Raw genomic sequence first — 15,930 nt, forward strand, 5'->3', positions numbered from 1 at the left:
GTAAATGTCTTTTCTGTTTGTGCGATTGTTTCCTCAGGCCTTTTTGCAGACAGGTCTTGGGGTGATCGTGGGTGACTCAGAGTCCTCTCCCTGTTAGAGCAGGATCTGCTCAGCAGGGAATGCCGTTTTTCCAAACAGACTGATTCTCAGACAAAGCCAGGATGTAACACACTGTCAGAGGGATCTGGGTGTGCATTTCTTGAAGTACCAGCTGAGCTTAACCAGATAGGTCTTGAGTCTGAGAGCGTGCTGTGGGAGCACCTCTGGAGGCACTTGGGTCTATGTGGAAATGTTTGCTCAGCTGTGCAACAGAGGAGCGTAACTGTGTTAGTGACAGACTGCAGTCTCCCATTTTGATACAAAGAGTGAAGTTTAGAATAACTCATTCTTCAACTGTCGCCTCTGCAAAGTAACCCCAGTCATTTGGGCATGTGTCTGTCGGCATCCTGACCAGGCTAACTTTTTGATCCTTGCTGATGAAGTGAGAAGAGACGTGGATGGGCTCCTCTTGCCTGCAAAAGGTGCTCATATGTAAGCTCAGTCTTGTCACAGTTTGGTCACCACAACCAAGGCTGCTTGGTGTGCAGCTGTGAGGGGGCTCTGGGATCCTGGGGAGTTAGACCTGCACTCGGGTCCCATCTGAGGTTTGCACATCTAGAGCTGCTCTGTCAGTGCTGCAGCCAAGGCACCAGCAGCTTTGTCTGAATCTTTCTGTGCATACTCAAGTACTGAAATAGCACTCGAGTTGCAGATCTTTACTCACCTACCCCAAAAGACGTATGTGCCGTCAGGGCTGAAAGGCAGTCGGACCACTCACTTGGCTTGGGGAAATCCTGAGATGTGTGCCTGATGAATTAGGCTGCTGTATACGGAACGCCTTGTCTCTAAGAGGCGAAGTGGTCAGGATTTTTCATTGCACATACCCGGTGATTTAAATTTTTCACATTTCCTCCTTTGCCTGCCACATCCAGATCAAACAAAGCCTTAAATTCATCATCGTTCCAACGCCTTGTCTGCTCTCCTTGTAATTACATTTCACATATCCACACCTTCTTAGAAGCCCTCCTAGTATATTTGCATTTAGATGGAGAATGACAACTTTCGTGTTCCCTGTGTAACTTATAATTAACACCTTTTCTGACAGCGTTCTATTAACATCAGCGTACATGGGGTGAAGTTGAAAGCCTGGGTTTCTTTAGAGAGACTTCATTTCTGCAGCATCACGAGTGGGGAGACTGCCTATTGGTTTGTTCAGGTGCTTCAACTACAGCAACATAGTTAAGTGCTGTCATTGAAGATGACTAAGTGAAGATTGTATAAACGGAAGTAATTGTCACATTTCCAAATTTTCGAAGTTGCTGCTGTATGTGGCTGTTAAGTGAGGCTGGCCCTCAGCAAGAGCTCCTGCTTTTTGTTGGGAGCATCTTTCTGCTAACAGGCTCTGACTATGTGCTGTATTCTGGCCTCTTGGGGATTCACCACTTTGGGAGGGGGTCATTTGTTGGTGTTACGTATCCATACTGAGGCTTTCTTGCCTCTTGCAATCAAAAGCTTTCTGCTTGTAGGGTAAATGGTGAGTCTGTGGAGACTGAGGAACAGTCCACTTGGGTGTGAGAGCTCTTGTGACTGTGGAGGGGAGGAGGAACAGGATGCCCTGCTGCTTAGGGGAGCCTTGCTGCTTAGGGGAGCACTGAAGCTTGGAGCACTCTTGTTGGAAGCATTTTTGGCTGGAGAGTGCCACACCTTTTTTGAAAATATCCAAGGCCTGTCTAGTGCAATATTGCTATAATGGCTTTCATTTACAACTAAATAAAAGTTAGATTTTAAACATTTCAGTGCATGAGGGAAAATCCAAGTCATAAACCTTTCATTTGTTTGCCTTTTTTGAGTAGGCAGAGAAGAGGTTGTTATCGTCAATTGCATCTTTTCACAAATCTTTTTCCTCTTTTGAGCCTTCAATGGTTTGTAGACCACAGGCTGAGAAATACTCCTCCGAATCCTGGGGTGTGTTTTTAAGTGCATAGCCATTTGAGGATTTGGGGTTTTTAGACTCAATTCTGTGAAGGGTTTGTCGTGTTTGAAGAACATCTGAGAGTTCCCATTCCCGCAAAGTCACTGGGCGCTGCAGGGACTCAGCTCTTCTCAGGAAATGTTCAGGCTTACTCCTGGGAACTGCTCGACAAAGAAAGGCCTATTGATGCTGAAAGGAAGCAAAAACCTTTTAATGGCTGAGTAATGAATATATTTTTAAACTTGGCAACAGCAATAGGAAATGAATAAGTAAGACTTTGAACCCAAAGATTACTGTGGAAGAGGCAGAGTGAGAAGATGCTTAAATGTTACATAGGTAGAACTGACTTTTTTCTGGCAAAAGACAACTTAGCTTCTACTTAAGCAAACTGGCAGTTCTCTGCTGCCTGTTATAACATCCCAGCCATTCTCCACTTCAATTTTTTGGTGTAACCTAGAGGGCTATGTATTTAAAACATAGGAAGAGGTGTATTCAGCATCATTTTTCATATGGTTTGAAGGAAAGCTTGCGGCAGTACTGGATTTTCTTGGAAAATTAATTTTGTTCAAAAATATTTGTCAGGAGGTTTCTTAATCATCATGGGCCGTGAGGATTGATGGGCCCATCATATGGATGGGCCCATCATATGGATGGGCCCATCATATGGATGGGCCGTGAGGCCTTGGTTTCTTGCTCAGCAGCTTAATGCTGCTATCATACAGTCAGTAAACAGGGCTGGATAGACTTGATGAGTTGAAGGAGCTAGAATAAGCGAAAACTTGAAAAACAAATTCCAACTCATATTTCTCCAGTGTGAAAACATGTATTTTTGGAAAGCATATACCAAAGCTGGTTGATGTTGATGTGGAAAATAATTGACTAACTGAACCATCTGGTGCACTTCTGCCATATGTTTTCCTCTTATCATTTGTTTCTGTTCAAACTGTGTATGTTCTGTGAAATAGTGTTTGATGTGAAACAGAACTTAAAAATATCCAACAAGTCACAACTTGACTATGTTTCCATAAAGGAAAGGAAGCAAAGGTTGGGACGAGGCATTTTTGATGCTGTTTGGTATTAACTTTAACGTCATCTTTTCATCTGCTTGTCTTACAGTCGCTGTCAGGCAAGCTGCTTAGGTGATACAGTGTGAGAGCCAAGCACATCTGTAATGCTCGGTAACTTTCAATGCCATGCATTTATCCACATTTCTTTTCAAGCTGATGGGCTGATGAATGAAACTGCATATTTAATCTTTGTAGATGTGATCCTGGTTGTACAAATTGGTGGTGATAATTCTATGGAGACTTCTGAAAGTCTAGTCTCTAAAGCAGTAGAGCCAGAGCGCTGCAGCGAGGCTGTTACAGTGCATCCATGTGATTTCTGTTTAATCTTTTTTGGGGGCGATGTGTCTTGCCTTGAAATTAAACAAGAATATGTCTCTCAACCTTGAGAAATGTTGATCAGCAGCTTCTCATGATAAAAAAGAGTCCACTTTAATGGCAAAACAGCTTCAATAAATTTTTTATTTCCTGCAGTTGTACTAAAAGGAAATGTTCTCTCTTAATGTTTCGGAGGAAGAGGGTCTGCGTACAGAAGGAAGCGAGTGTCGTTTGTGTGTTTGCTTTTTAGCCGTTCTCCACCCCCTTCCCTGCTGCTGGAATAATTCCTTTTGGGAGCCAGCAACAGATCTTATTACAATTAAAACTAAAGCAGATTTTTATTTTCATTTCATTATCATTCAGAGAACACACAGGACAGGAGGAGAGGCAGAATTTCTTCCTGTGCCAGTCTATTTTTTTAAAACGTTGTCATGGGCTGGATTGTCACATATCAGCATTTGAGACTCTGTAGTAAGGATTGTCACGTCACTGAGAGTGGCTTCAGAGCACGTTGGTATTTTCATGGTTTCTGTTACAGATCCAAGCCTGGATGATGTCGTGGGTCAGGGTGTATGCTTTGCTCAACTTTCTGAACCAAATCTCTTATTACCAGAGTCAGTGGACTACCTTCTCCAGCATGCTTTGAGCCTAGGAATATTTTACTGTTTCAGTGTGTAGCAAGGCATGACTTGGGTTTTTTGGGGGCTGGGTGGGGGGGATTTGTGCATGTGTTTACTTCTTGTGGAGCATGTTTGAAGATGATCAAGACTGAACTAGTATTTCAGGGCAGTCATTCAGTCTCATCTGCCTGTTTGAATGTACAGGGTATTTGGGCTTTCCTGGTGATACATCAGGTGTATCCCAGCTGCAGAGTGCAGCACTATTTTTAACTCTCCAATTTTGAATTGTTTCTACACTGAAGACAGATGGTGTGGGACCATGGAGTCCCCCAGCTCCCAGGCTCCCATGTGTTTGGCATGTTGGTGCTAAGCATGGAGGTCCAGTTTCCCAAAGCATTTCCACAAATCATTAAGGAAGAGCTTGGGAGTGGTTTTGGTTTTGAGGTTTTTTGAGTTCCCATTCTAGGAAAATCTAAATATCAAAGCTGCTAGTCTGGGGAGGCTGCTGAAGAACAGGAGCTGGGGTTCACCCTGAAGCTTTGGCAATAGCGAGGTTAGGGCTCTGTCCGTGCATGTGCGAGGGACAGCTTGCTGGAGCCTGGCAGGCGGCTTTGCTGCACGGGTTTCCTTTGATGGTGCCTGGCAGGCTGTGGAGACCTCCTCTCCTCTTGGCATGGGTCCACGCAGGGCCTGGCTGACTGTGGTTCTCCGATGCTTTCTGCCTGGCTTCCTAACACTGACTTTGGGGAAACTTTGCAGTGTTATGAGTTACAGCATAGCCCAGGTTTTCAAAAGCTTTGAAGAGCATATTGACAAATACCCTAAATGGCCAGGTTAATGGTGGACAGAAACAGTGTCTCCACAGATGTTGGGACTAGGATAACTACAGGCTTATATTAAAAAAAGTGGGCATTTCAGTAGACAGCAGACAGTTCTGCTCTGAATTAGGAATGCCATCTAGTACAATACAACTTGTTTTTAAATAAAAGCCCCTCAGTATGAGATGAGGTAATGTGCGTGGAAACTTGACACCTACATGATGAAGTATACCAATTAAAATGAGGTTTAGCTGTTGTCTTCAGGTAGTTTAAGGGCTTGTCTGTAACTTAGAGAAGGGAGGGCTGGTGCTCTCAACTGCTTGACCAAATAAGTACCTACTTGGTGTTTACTCCCTTATCCCTCTGCTTTTAAAACTGTACCTCCTTCTGTGCACTGAAATTGGAGAAAAACTCAGAACAAAAATTGGTTTGATCCGTTTCAGAAAGGGAGGCAGAGGGTGGATGGCAATCCTGAACAGCAAAAGGGAGGGGAATGACCCCTTGCCTGGCTGAATGGGTAGTCAGCTGTGCATGGCCAGCAGCCTGGGCCACTAGTCACTGTGACAGCACAAAGAGGTCTGCAGTAGTAACAACGCATGACTAACCTCGCTGAGCAGTGCCTGATAGTCTTGTACGTGTGAGAGCATCCATGTCCACTGGGCTGTCCTGGAGCAGGCACGTTCGTCTTCTTTTAAACCTGCAGGAACTGGCATTGTGGCAAAAAGGCGGTGTCCCTTCCCCTCCCCTCCGTCCCTCCTCTCTTTCTCTTCAAACACTCTTTAGAAAGAATTTATTGCTGGGAAGAGAGCTTGGGGTCAAGGAAGGTTCAGGGAAAGAAAAGGCCTTTAGAAGGTATTACAGCTGCTGTTTTTGCAGCAAGCGGCATGTAAGATGTTTTACATTCAGTGTTGGGATACATATAGGAAAGATAGCTACTTCTCATCGTAAATATTATTGTTGAAAGAGACAAAAGTTACAGTTGTTTAGGGTTTTCCTTTTGTTTTAATGTAATCAGAACCTCTGAGCAAAACAGCTTGATTGCTTTGAATGTGGATGCTTGCCAGCCTAGAAATAGAAGGATATCCGTAATCCACATGGATGTAGCACAGTGTTTTAGTAGAAAACAGTTTGCAGGGTCATAACATGTGGGTTTTTCTTTTAAGTGTGGGGTTGGGGTTTGTTTTGTTTTGTTTTTGTTTTTATTGCTGCTGTTAGTTTTTAAACTACTTGCAAGTTATGGGCTTCTCTTGCTCTAAGTTGAGATCTAGTGAGACGTTTACACCAAGGCATAATGTAAAACAAGAACCCTGATCGGCCAGCGCTGACAACAGATTTTATCCTGGAGAGAAAATAAAAATAGCCCACAAGGTTTTCCCCCGTTCTTCCAACATATCAGACTGATGTTCTGCTTGGCTCCTTTCCAGTAAATTTTTGCTTGTGCATGTATGTGCACATAAGTGTTCTGTTTTGTCTTAATAATTAAGATTTGATGTTATTGTTAAGAGAGTTTTTGGTAAAGAGGATGAAATATATGAGTAGTAATATTGTGCTAATGCTTTGGTTTATGATTAACATTTATGAACTCAAATAAACTTTTAATATTTGAGGGTTGTTTGTTTTTTTGGGGGGGTTGTGGGGTTTTGTTTTGTTTTGGTGGTTTGGTTTTTTTGTTTGTGTGGGGTTGGGTGTTTTTGGTTTTGTTTGTTTGGTTTTTTTAAAGGTGCAGAAGCTGAACCTTGTTGAGCTGATGTATAGTGTCCAAATGATGACTTCTCTTTATTTTGCCAGAGGTTTGCTCATGTGTGCCCAAGGTCAGGCCTGTTTTGCACAACTGAAGAATGCACTCTCGTTGCCCAACACAAAGTCCATTGAAACGGATAAGAAATTTTTTTGCCTATTTCAGTGGTCTTTGGCTCACCCTCCTGCTCTGCGAGTTGAAACAACTGAACAAAACACAAAACTTCTCGGACAGAATTTCCACTTGTTTGTTTCGCAGCAGAGTCTCACTGTGGAGTGATTCAACCTCTCAGAGCTCTTCCAGCCAGGGAGATACACATGTGGTTATGCTGATATTTGTGGATCATCACTAACGCTTTTCAGTCTTGGTTTACTGCTGATAGTGGCATGCTGTTTTGTATTTTCCTGCAAGAATAGTAATCTGAATAGTTTACAGCTCCTGCCCTTTTTACCCAGCAACCATAGGAAAAAACCTGTTAATACTAAGTCATGTTCTGTATAGGTTTATCATACAAAGGGTGACCACAGATGAACGTGTGGATCCCCACTGACTCCCCACGTCAGCCATCTGGCATGTGGAAATTATTCCTGGCTTATTAACTGGATCCATCTAAAGTATTGTGTGTATTTTTTGTTTAAGAAAGTTGATCTACATTATCTCCTTGTTAATAAATCTTATGTGAAGAAGCTAACCAGGGGAGCAAATTTTCGATTACTGCTGAAAACTAGACAAGCAGGGGGTAGTGAAGTCATTACGAGATAGGATGCTTGACTCTAGTGGTGTGTGGAGGCTGTTACTCAAAGTTCTCAGTGCTTTATAGGAATGGCCACTACTACAGTAGTGCGCCTTGAAAGATCTCAAGTATTCAAATACTACTGCATGTGCCTTACTAAATAATAATGCAGATTATAAAGTGATGTGATATGCTCTAATAGTGATGCTAGAGTTTTTGAAAGGTAACTGAGGTTCTTAGAGAGGTTGGGAATTGGTCTCTTAGAAGAGAAGTTACTCTTTTAGTCTTGACAGCGTTCCCCAAGAGACTTGTGTTGAACCTCATGGCTTTTATATCTTTCTCTGTCCCCTCCGAAAGAGGCAAACGATCTCTTACCTGGGAAGATAAAATGAGATTGGCTTATTTTAAAATAATTTGTTTTAAAACAATCTGTTTTAAAAAGAGATGGATTCGCTGTGGCTTTTGTCCTTATGTATTGCTTAGATGAGCATTTTAAACCACTTTCATTTCTTACCATCTTGGGCTTCAGCAGAGAGCTATGCCAGCTCAACAGCTTGTCTCCGGGAGGCCTGGATCTGAAGTGTGCCACAACAGTCTGTGAATTGCAGTAGCAAAATCTATTTTGGGGAAGCTAGCACAGTATCTGTGTGTGCTGTGTATTCCAGCCAACACCATGAGTAATTTAATAAGTACTAGGGAGAAAACAAACAAAACCAAGTATGTATATTTAATGTTGCAGTTGTATTAAAAAGTACTGTGTAGGTCTGAGTGCTTGGCATTCATGGTGTGGATCAAGACAGAAATAGTAACAGGGTGGGCTGAGATGTCGGCTGTGTTGTGCGGACCGAAATGTGTACGTGTATCGAAAGACACAAAGTGGGAGAAGGAGCTTTGCTCTCTTTAACACAGTTGTCACACTTGTAAAAAGTAGATCCTCTTTGTGTCTTTTAATTTCCTGTATGTCCCTCTGTCTATTGAATGATGAAAATTATGGCTGAAGAACTGACACAGGGAAAAACATGACTGGGAAAACAGCTGATGCTCAAGGAGGAGTTAAAACTAACTTAAAATTGTCCTTTTGTACCTTCACCATTGGACTGAATACTATTGTTAGGCTCAAAAACATACTTGGTGGTAGCTTCAAAAGGATAAAGTCAAGGTGGGTGGGGGAGAGCTAGAGCTGAGCACCTGGTTGCAGTAACAGTCTTGATTAGTCCGAAAACATCAGAAGAGCTCCTTGCAGGAGAGTTGTATGATTTGTTAAGGGAAGATACTGACTGTAGGGCAAAGAGGCTGGGAAATGGCAAGAAACGAGGACTGCCACCAAGGGCAATGGTTTTGTTCCTTTGCCTTCACCACTGTGTTGGCTTGAGTGCTTGTGCAGCCACGGGGGAAATGGACTGGGGACCGGTGGGGGAAGAGGAGCTGATTGATCCAGATTAAATCATGCCCATCAAAAAAGAAAAAAAAAGTTTGTTCTACAGTTGGTGTCGGTGTTCCTGACACTGGGCCATGGTGTCACAGATTGGTGAAGAGGAGGTTTCAGAGGTCTCTTTCATGCTAAAAGCCAGCGTCTTAGCTGTTAAAATCATCTTTTGTGGTTTTTTCATGCTTGCTGTTAAGGGAATTTTTTTGAAGTTTATATAAAAGATATTTACAGAATCATTTTTTACTTCCTGGAATGTTTGGAAAATGATGATTCATTCAGTAAAAATTTTCCAGATAACTTGAACAGATATGTTTAAAAAATGCTGTCAACTTGAAATGCATTCACTTAAAAAAATCATTCGCACGCATACAATTCCAAGTAGTAGATGTAGCCAAGATTGTTTCTAGTTTGCCTTATAATTCCTCCTCATTTTTTGTCTTCTCCTATATCTGGCTGCACAAAGCTTTCCTGGCACACAGAGGGCAACTGACCAACTAACTGATTATAGATATGAAATTGCTCACATGCAAAGTGACATCAGATGCAGAGAGGAAATGCTTCTATTATATATGGTTTGTAACAAGGATTGTGTATATTTACTGAATCAGTGATCTGTGATTCCCTTTTTTTTTTTTTTTTTTTTTTACATTGTTTGCATCGTTTGCAGAAGTGGAGTACATAGAGCTTACTGGAAACTTCTGTTTTGCTATGTTTGGAAACAGTTCAGCACTAACAAAGTTGGAAACTATTTTAAATGTGCACAGTCTAACCCCTGAATATGTCTTTCTGTCTTAGTGGCACAAGTATTTTCTTGCTGCTGTTCCATATATGGAAATTTGCCATCAGACAGTGTCGTTTTCCAGAGCTCATGTTGAGTCGGGAAACCCCCTCTGCAGTAGTCAGACCTCTTGGTTAACTATTACAGCAAAGCCAGTCCTCTACCTCTCCTTTATGGATGATTAAACTTTCAGGAGATTACTATGTGTGTGGTATTTGAGAAAATGTCACTGGTGGGGAAGACAAGGCTCTTCCCTTCCAAACTGGGACACTTGAGAAGTTGAGTGTACTAAGAAGAATGTAGGAATTGTATGTATGCAGTAGACTGTGCAGTACAGTAGAAATAGGAGAGGAGAGAAAAACCTGCATCCACATACTATGCCTGTGCAGTAGAGTAGAAATAGGAGAGAAGTACACGCATGCACATATTATGCCTGCATGCTTTTTCTTCCCAAATGTCCGTAAATATTACAGCAATAGATTCCCCTATTTTGCAGTAGTATGTCACAGAGGAGGTGTAGTTTAAAGAATCTGGTTTTCCATGAAGTCATCCTGCTGTGCATGTGACACAGCTTTATTGCTCTTTTGATGTGGGGCTGGTGGAATTGAGTGCATGCATATGTGGTTGAGGAGGAACAGGGGGATTCGACCTGGTGTTTTCCAAATTTCTGAGACCTTCTCTTTAAATACATTTATGTGATTGCTTTAAATGCAACTACCTGGTTTGCCAGGTAAGCAGCTTTCCAAATGATCATTTAAAGTAGAGAGTAAGTTTTCAAGCCTGTTTATAAATTAGTCAAAGTTCAATCTCTGAAAGTGGCAACACCTTCAAAATAGTGGATTCATTTTTACTCTCAGGTGAAGAGTTGGGGCAGAAGTCTGGAGGAGAATAAGAATGGTAGTTTTCACACTGATCGTTGCAACTGGATTTGCCAGCTCATGCGCTTATTACCCATGTTGGCTTCTTCTCAATTGTTTCACAATTAAATGAATGGATAGTTTTTTCCCTTCCCACCCTTCTTCATGTATGATATCAGGAGTAGAAATCACTGAGAAGGATGCATGCTGTACATTGTACATTACATTACTATGTGGTACGGCAAATACTGGACATAACTGATTTGTGAGCTATAATCACCCTGTGGATTTCAAAATTACTTTCATGCTGGACGTTTACGGTTGTCTGAAAACCCTGGTTTCTGCACAAAGTAGATACTTCTTGATAACACTGGTGTAAAGTGTTAACGATCCTTACTTTCTCTCTTTCCTAAAGCTTGTACAACGAGGACAGAAACTTGCTGCGTATTCGAGAGAAAGAGAGGCGGAATCAGGAGGCTCTGCAGGAGAAAGACAAGTTCCCTGAGAAGACTCCCCTCTTTGCAGAACCCTACAAGGTAATGAATGGTAGGGGGGACGTGTGGTGGAGGGTGAGGAGGGAAGAGGGTTGGGGTGGAAGAGGAGAGCTGTGGCCTCTGCATACGGTATAGTAGACTTGAGCATGATACACGCAAACACAGCATCTTCCCATCTGCTTAACTTCAGTTCATCAGAGTATGTGCTTAAAGCTCTGTAGATAGTGGAAGCGCAGTACAGACTTTGGGTTGGGCAGATTCATTTGGGGCCCTCCTGTAGTCTGGGAGTTTGAGGGAGAGTGCTCAAGAGCAGCTTTGGCTGCCTGTCTGCAGCTTTGGTTGAAACAAACTCATCTGATGTTAGTGTTCCTGAAGACTGCAGGCATACCTGCAATCTTGGCTCAGAAGAGCTAATACTGACTAGAACAGTCCCACTTGCTTTGGAGAGACTGCATGAAGGATCAAGGTGAGCTGGCATAACTTCACTTGTGGTGATGCACGGTGATTAAAATGAGATCCTGAAGAATGTCTCTTCTTAAGCTGGATCTCTTTGAATGGGGGGTCCATGCTTTTTAAATTCCCCCTCTCTGTTCTTCTATTGCAGACTAATAAAGAAGATGAGTTGTCAAGCCGAATTCAAAACATGCTGGGCAATTACGAGGAGGTCAAGGAGCTCATCAGCAACAAATCCCATCAGAATCTCATAGGGATTCCAAAAAGTGTTGCTCCTCTGATCCCACAAGGAAAGCCTGATCGCCCATACTTCCCTGAAAAGACCAGCCATACGTTACCATCTTCATTCCACCGCACAACCCGCCATCCACCCATGGGACCTACGGTTGTAGCTCCTCCCCCTCCAAGCCACTCCATTCACTACCAAAAGGCACAATCAAGAACAGAACCAGCTTCAGGTTTGCACGCCAAGAGTCACAGCTTATCCAACAGTCAGAGCCAAGGTCAAGAACACAATCGTGGTGGCCAGGAAAGTCACACAGGTTTTCACCACAAGAGAAATGACAGACGTGCTGTTGGTGAAGGTCGTGCTAATGAATTGCAGGACTCCCTTTTGGCGCTTTCTCCATTGCTGTCATCTTTGTCTTCTCCAGTGGCACCTCTGTCACCTCTACATTCCAGCCAGCATATCAATTCCAGGTCACAGAACAGCAGCAAAAGTCATGGGGCGACCTACAGTCAAACAAAATCATCTCAGGACCTAGTGACAGGATCACAGGAGAAGGAAAGTCGGGACAGCTCAGCCGTTAACCTGACCAGCACCACTCAGCCTTCCTCTCAGACTTTTCCCCCACCTTTGCCATCAAAAACCAGTGCAATGCAGCAGAAACCAACTGCCTATGTCAGACCAATGGATGGCCAGGATCAGGCACCAGTTGAATCACCAGAGCTCAAACCTCTCCTGGAGGAATACCACGGAGAACCCTATGAAAAAATTTCAGATTTGAAGGCAAATGCAAAAGCCAAACTATCCAGATTGGAAATCCCTTCTGAGCCCATAGAGGTGAGTGCAATTGTTGGGGGGCTCTGTTTCTGGCAGGGTAAGTTCAGCTGTGAGAGAACAGGTCATCGAAGGGCAGAGACTACCAGAAGCAATGATGGCTGTGCACACGTTATCGTGTTTAGAAGGTGCATTTAGAGGTTGGCTTTTGCTGACCTGGGTGAGATACCTGTTTGGATGGTGAAAATGCAACGCTTGCTATGATTCTGTGGTTTTCTCAGTGAGGCCGCAGCAGCTTTTATGGTTAGAGAGACTGCTTCTGTTGCTATGATTTTTGTTTTGCCTGTAAAGGTTGTTGAAAAGGAGAAGGGGATATGCTGAGCAGGTTAAGTGGTGATGCACCTGCAGTTAGTACATGCAGAGTGTCAGTACTCAGTCTGAGTGCTGGTGGGTAGAGGCCCCAAATCCTTGCTGGATATTGGGACAGCTGACTGTGCAGCGAGTTCTGTGGTCACCTGGTAGGTTGAAGGTTTTGGGGTTTTGTTATAAGTGACTGCGAACACCACAGGGTTCTCCTAAGTAAGTTTGTAAGATCTCACTGTAGACCCTCGGGAAAGTATTAATGTGAACAAAAAACATCCTGTTGATTTCTGCCAGATGGATTTAGCCTAGCTTCCTTGGGAAGCAGGACACCATTCTGTCTCCTGCTTCATCAAATGCCTTTTGAGCAAGTTCTGAATGTTTAAGTAAATTTAACGCAGACGTGGAATTCTCAATGATAAGCAAGATCCTAGAAGTTCTGTAAAATTTTGCATTTGAGCAAAGAAGATATCCTCTTTCTTGTCCCAACTATGAGCAAAATGAGCAGAACTCTGCTATGTGCTTGTTCTTATCAGCAGAAGGCAGCCTGGGCAGCAAGCTCGAGCAAACCTTCATTCTAGTCACTACATTTGTGCTTTCTCTGCCAAGGACTGAGAGGGATGTTGCAAAAGATGTGGGATGGGAAGCTGCAGTTGTTGGAGTGAAGAGGTGGCAGTTGTGCCAAAGACCAAAATGTGTTGCATGTAAACCTTTGGGTAGTCCTCATCCACTTCTTCCTAATATGTATATTTGCTTGAGATTGAAACACTAGCTTCTTCATTTGCCCCCCATTTAAAAATGAATAAAGTTTTGGAGCTTAGATTTCAATCTTCAATTAGAATCTGCAATTTCAGTCTGCCGTTAGATTTCTGTCTTCAGGTGCTCTTTTGTCTTTCATTCTGCTCTTTTGGTCCTTTTCATGGATTGCTCTTTTCCAGGTTGAGACATTTCAATTGGTTGCAGCAAGGTTGAGTGCAGGCTATTGCAGATTAGCAGGTGCAATTGGGAACATAACGCTGTTGCTCTTGTACTACTTAAGTGGCTCTCTTGCCAGAGGGAACAAAACTTCTGAGAATATGGATTTTTTTTTTTTTATAGTTCTCCCTGCATCTTGAGTTGGTTAGAGATCATATGCAGTGTGTGGTAGAGACTGGTGCAGTTGAGCTGGGTTGGATTAATCCGCTCTAGCTTTCACTTGAGAGAAAAAGGAAAGGGCAGTGGTCAGAGTGAGTGGGAAGGCTTTTCTGAAGATTTCAGAAAGCATCTCTCACCTACGTTTGAGCCCTGCTGTGAAGTCCAGTGGCTTCACAAGGAGCTGGTGTGTTGTAGGAGACTATCAGGAAACTTTAGAGGAAGGGGATAGCTGGAATTATAATTGCTTCTTAACCAGGCTGTTAAGAAGTGGTTCTTTCCTTTATAATTATTTTGATACAGCAAGATTCCTTGCTGTACTCCATCTGTTTTTTCTTACCCCAAGACCATCTATCTGATTTGTCATGTGTGATGGAGGCAGAAGCCTTGGATTTCTCAGGCGTGTGTGTGTTTCTTCAGCCACTCAAGCAACTTGAAGCTCGCACTGGTAAAGCAGTGGGAGAGGAGGAGCAGCATTGTTGTGCACGTGTTGTTCAGCAAATGGACACTCTTTTTCGTTGTGCCCTTCGAAGCCTGTTGTTTCACCTTTACTAAGGGACCAGCACACTGCTGCTGCCTGCCTTGTGGCTCAGCCTCCTGCGCGTTCAAAGGCACTTGGTTCACAGGTACATTTGGCAGTTTTACCATGCTCATCCTTCAGCACTGAGAAGGATGAGCTATTGCTATGCCCTATGGCCTGTAGGATCCCACAGTGCTGACCTAAGGCAGCTGGGCAAGGAGAGCTATGGAGATAGTTTTCAGATTGTGTTTTGCCCTTGTAATAAAAAGGGAGAGTGTGGGTGCGGTCTGCTTTTCATGAAAAAGGGTGTTAATAAGCTGCAAATGGCTGTAGGCAATTTCTTGTGGAAAGTGAGATGAAATTGGCAAAATGACATTGTTGAGAAGTTGTGAAAATACTTTCATGCTGAGAGACTTTATTTGCTTCAAAGTAGGTTTGGCATTGGACGTCATACCTCAAAATTGAAATGCAGACCACAGTGCACTTCCTTCATTTGCCTGACCAGATATTTTACTCCTGGAGGGGAAGTAAAGCAGTGCAGGGCCTTACCTTCTGTGTTACCCATTCTTCATTATCCGTTGCCAAAAAGATAAAGGGCATTTCTGGCTTTAAAACTCTTTGCAATTCCTGGGGTTTGAGTGTAGGTAGTTTTTTGGTTGGGTGGGTGGGTTTTTTGGTTTTTGTTTTTTTTGGTGGGTTTTTTTCTTTTTTTTTTTTTGAGAGGGCATGCTTATTTTTCAGAAATGAGACTTCCTTGTTCTCTCCCAACTCTCCTGGTCCCATTTCTGTTTTCATCTTATCCCTTTTCCCATCCCCGTGCTTTTTATGTCATCTCATGTGTCTCTGGTTTAATATGGTTTTAGATAGGGCAGCATTAGCTATGATGCTGTATGCTGAATGAAACTTCTTTCTCACTTTCTGTTGAGCACAGGACTCTGAATCCAAATGCCCATAAAAATCCTACAGCTGCCAGAGCACAAGTAGCGTTACCCATGCTGGTGTAGGAGTGCTATTAGGTCTCTGGTGGAGTAAGAACATAATAAAAAGGGAAATTAAGATAATAAAAGAAATGGTTTTGCACAAACAAAACCCCCGGTTTTAATTATATGCTTAGTCCATTTCAAAGCTGATAGGTGAAACCTTTTGTAATTATGCTGAATGATCCTCATTTGAGGTAGGTATTTTTAGGCTGTGACCTCTGTTTTCTATGCATAGGCGTTTTGGATAATGGCTCTGTAAGCTCTAGTGAAAAATCCATTACTTCATTTTCTGCTTGTTTCAGGCTTGTCATTATCATATTTACTTAATTCTGTTTGGTTTCAATGATTAACATATATTTGATGATACAGTCTTTCAGTGCTGAAGCCTGGAGAGTGAAGAGGAAGAAACAGTGTGGTGCACACCTGGATATATTCCCTGTGTGCTGGATGTACAGCATGAGAGAGGTGATTGGGGAACAGGGCTGGGCTGGTTTGCTTTTAGGAAATATCCACTGAGGTATGTTGCGTGCAGGTGGAAGATTCACCCAAAGAAATGATCTTGGGAAGGATAATCAGGGGTTCCTTCTGCTGAAAGGTTGGCCCTCCCTTTTGTTTTTGGTGAAACA

The 15,930-nt window shown here is 42.9% G+C and overlaps 1 protein-coding gene across 10 annotated transcripts in view; it reads left to right on the forward strand.

Moving 5' to 3' along the window:
• The window catches only part of AFF1 (ALF transcription elongation factor 1), a 135,836-nt gene that overhangs the window by 47,154 nt on the left and 72,752 nt on the right, over positions 1-15,930 (forward strand). For all 10 annotated transcript variants that reach the window (XR_012775591.1, XR_012775590.1, XM_075500867.1 and 7 more), the window contains 2 exons: positions 10,782-10,902; positions 11,465-12,376. Coding sequence is in view for 8 of the 10 variants with exons in the window: in XM_075500867.1 (XP_075356982.1) it covers positions 10,782-10,902; positions 11,465-12,376 (1,033 nt within the window). In the remaining 2 variants the exon portion in view is untranslated. The remainder of the gene's footprint in view (positions 1-10,781; positions 10,903-11,464; positions 12,377-15,930) is intronic.

Source organism: Mycteria americana, chromosome 4 (assembly GCF_035582795.1).
Source record: "Mycteria americana isolate JAX WOST 10 ecotype Jacksonville Zoo and Gardens chromosome 4, USCA_MyAme_1.0, whole genome shotgun sequence".
Classification (NCBI taxonomy): Eukaryota; Metazoa; Chordata; class Aves; order Ciconiiformes; family Ciconiidae; genus Mycteria; species Mycteria americana.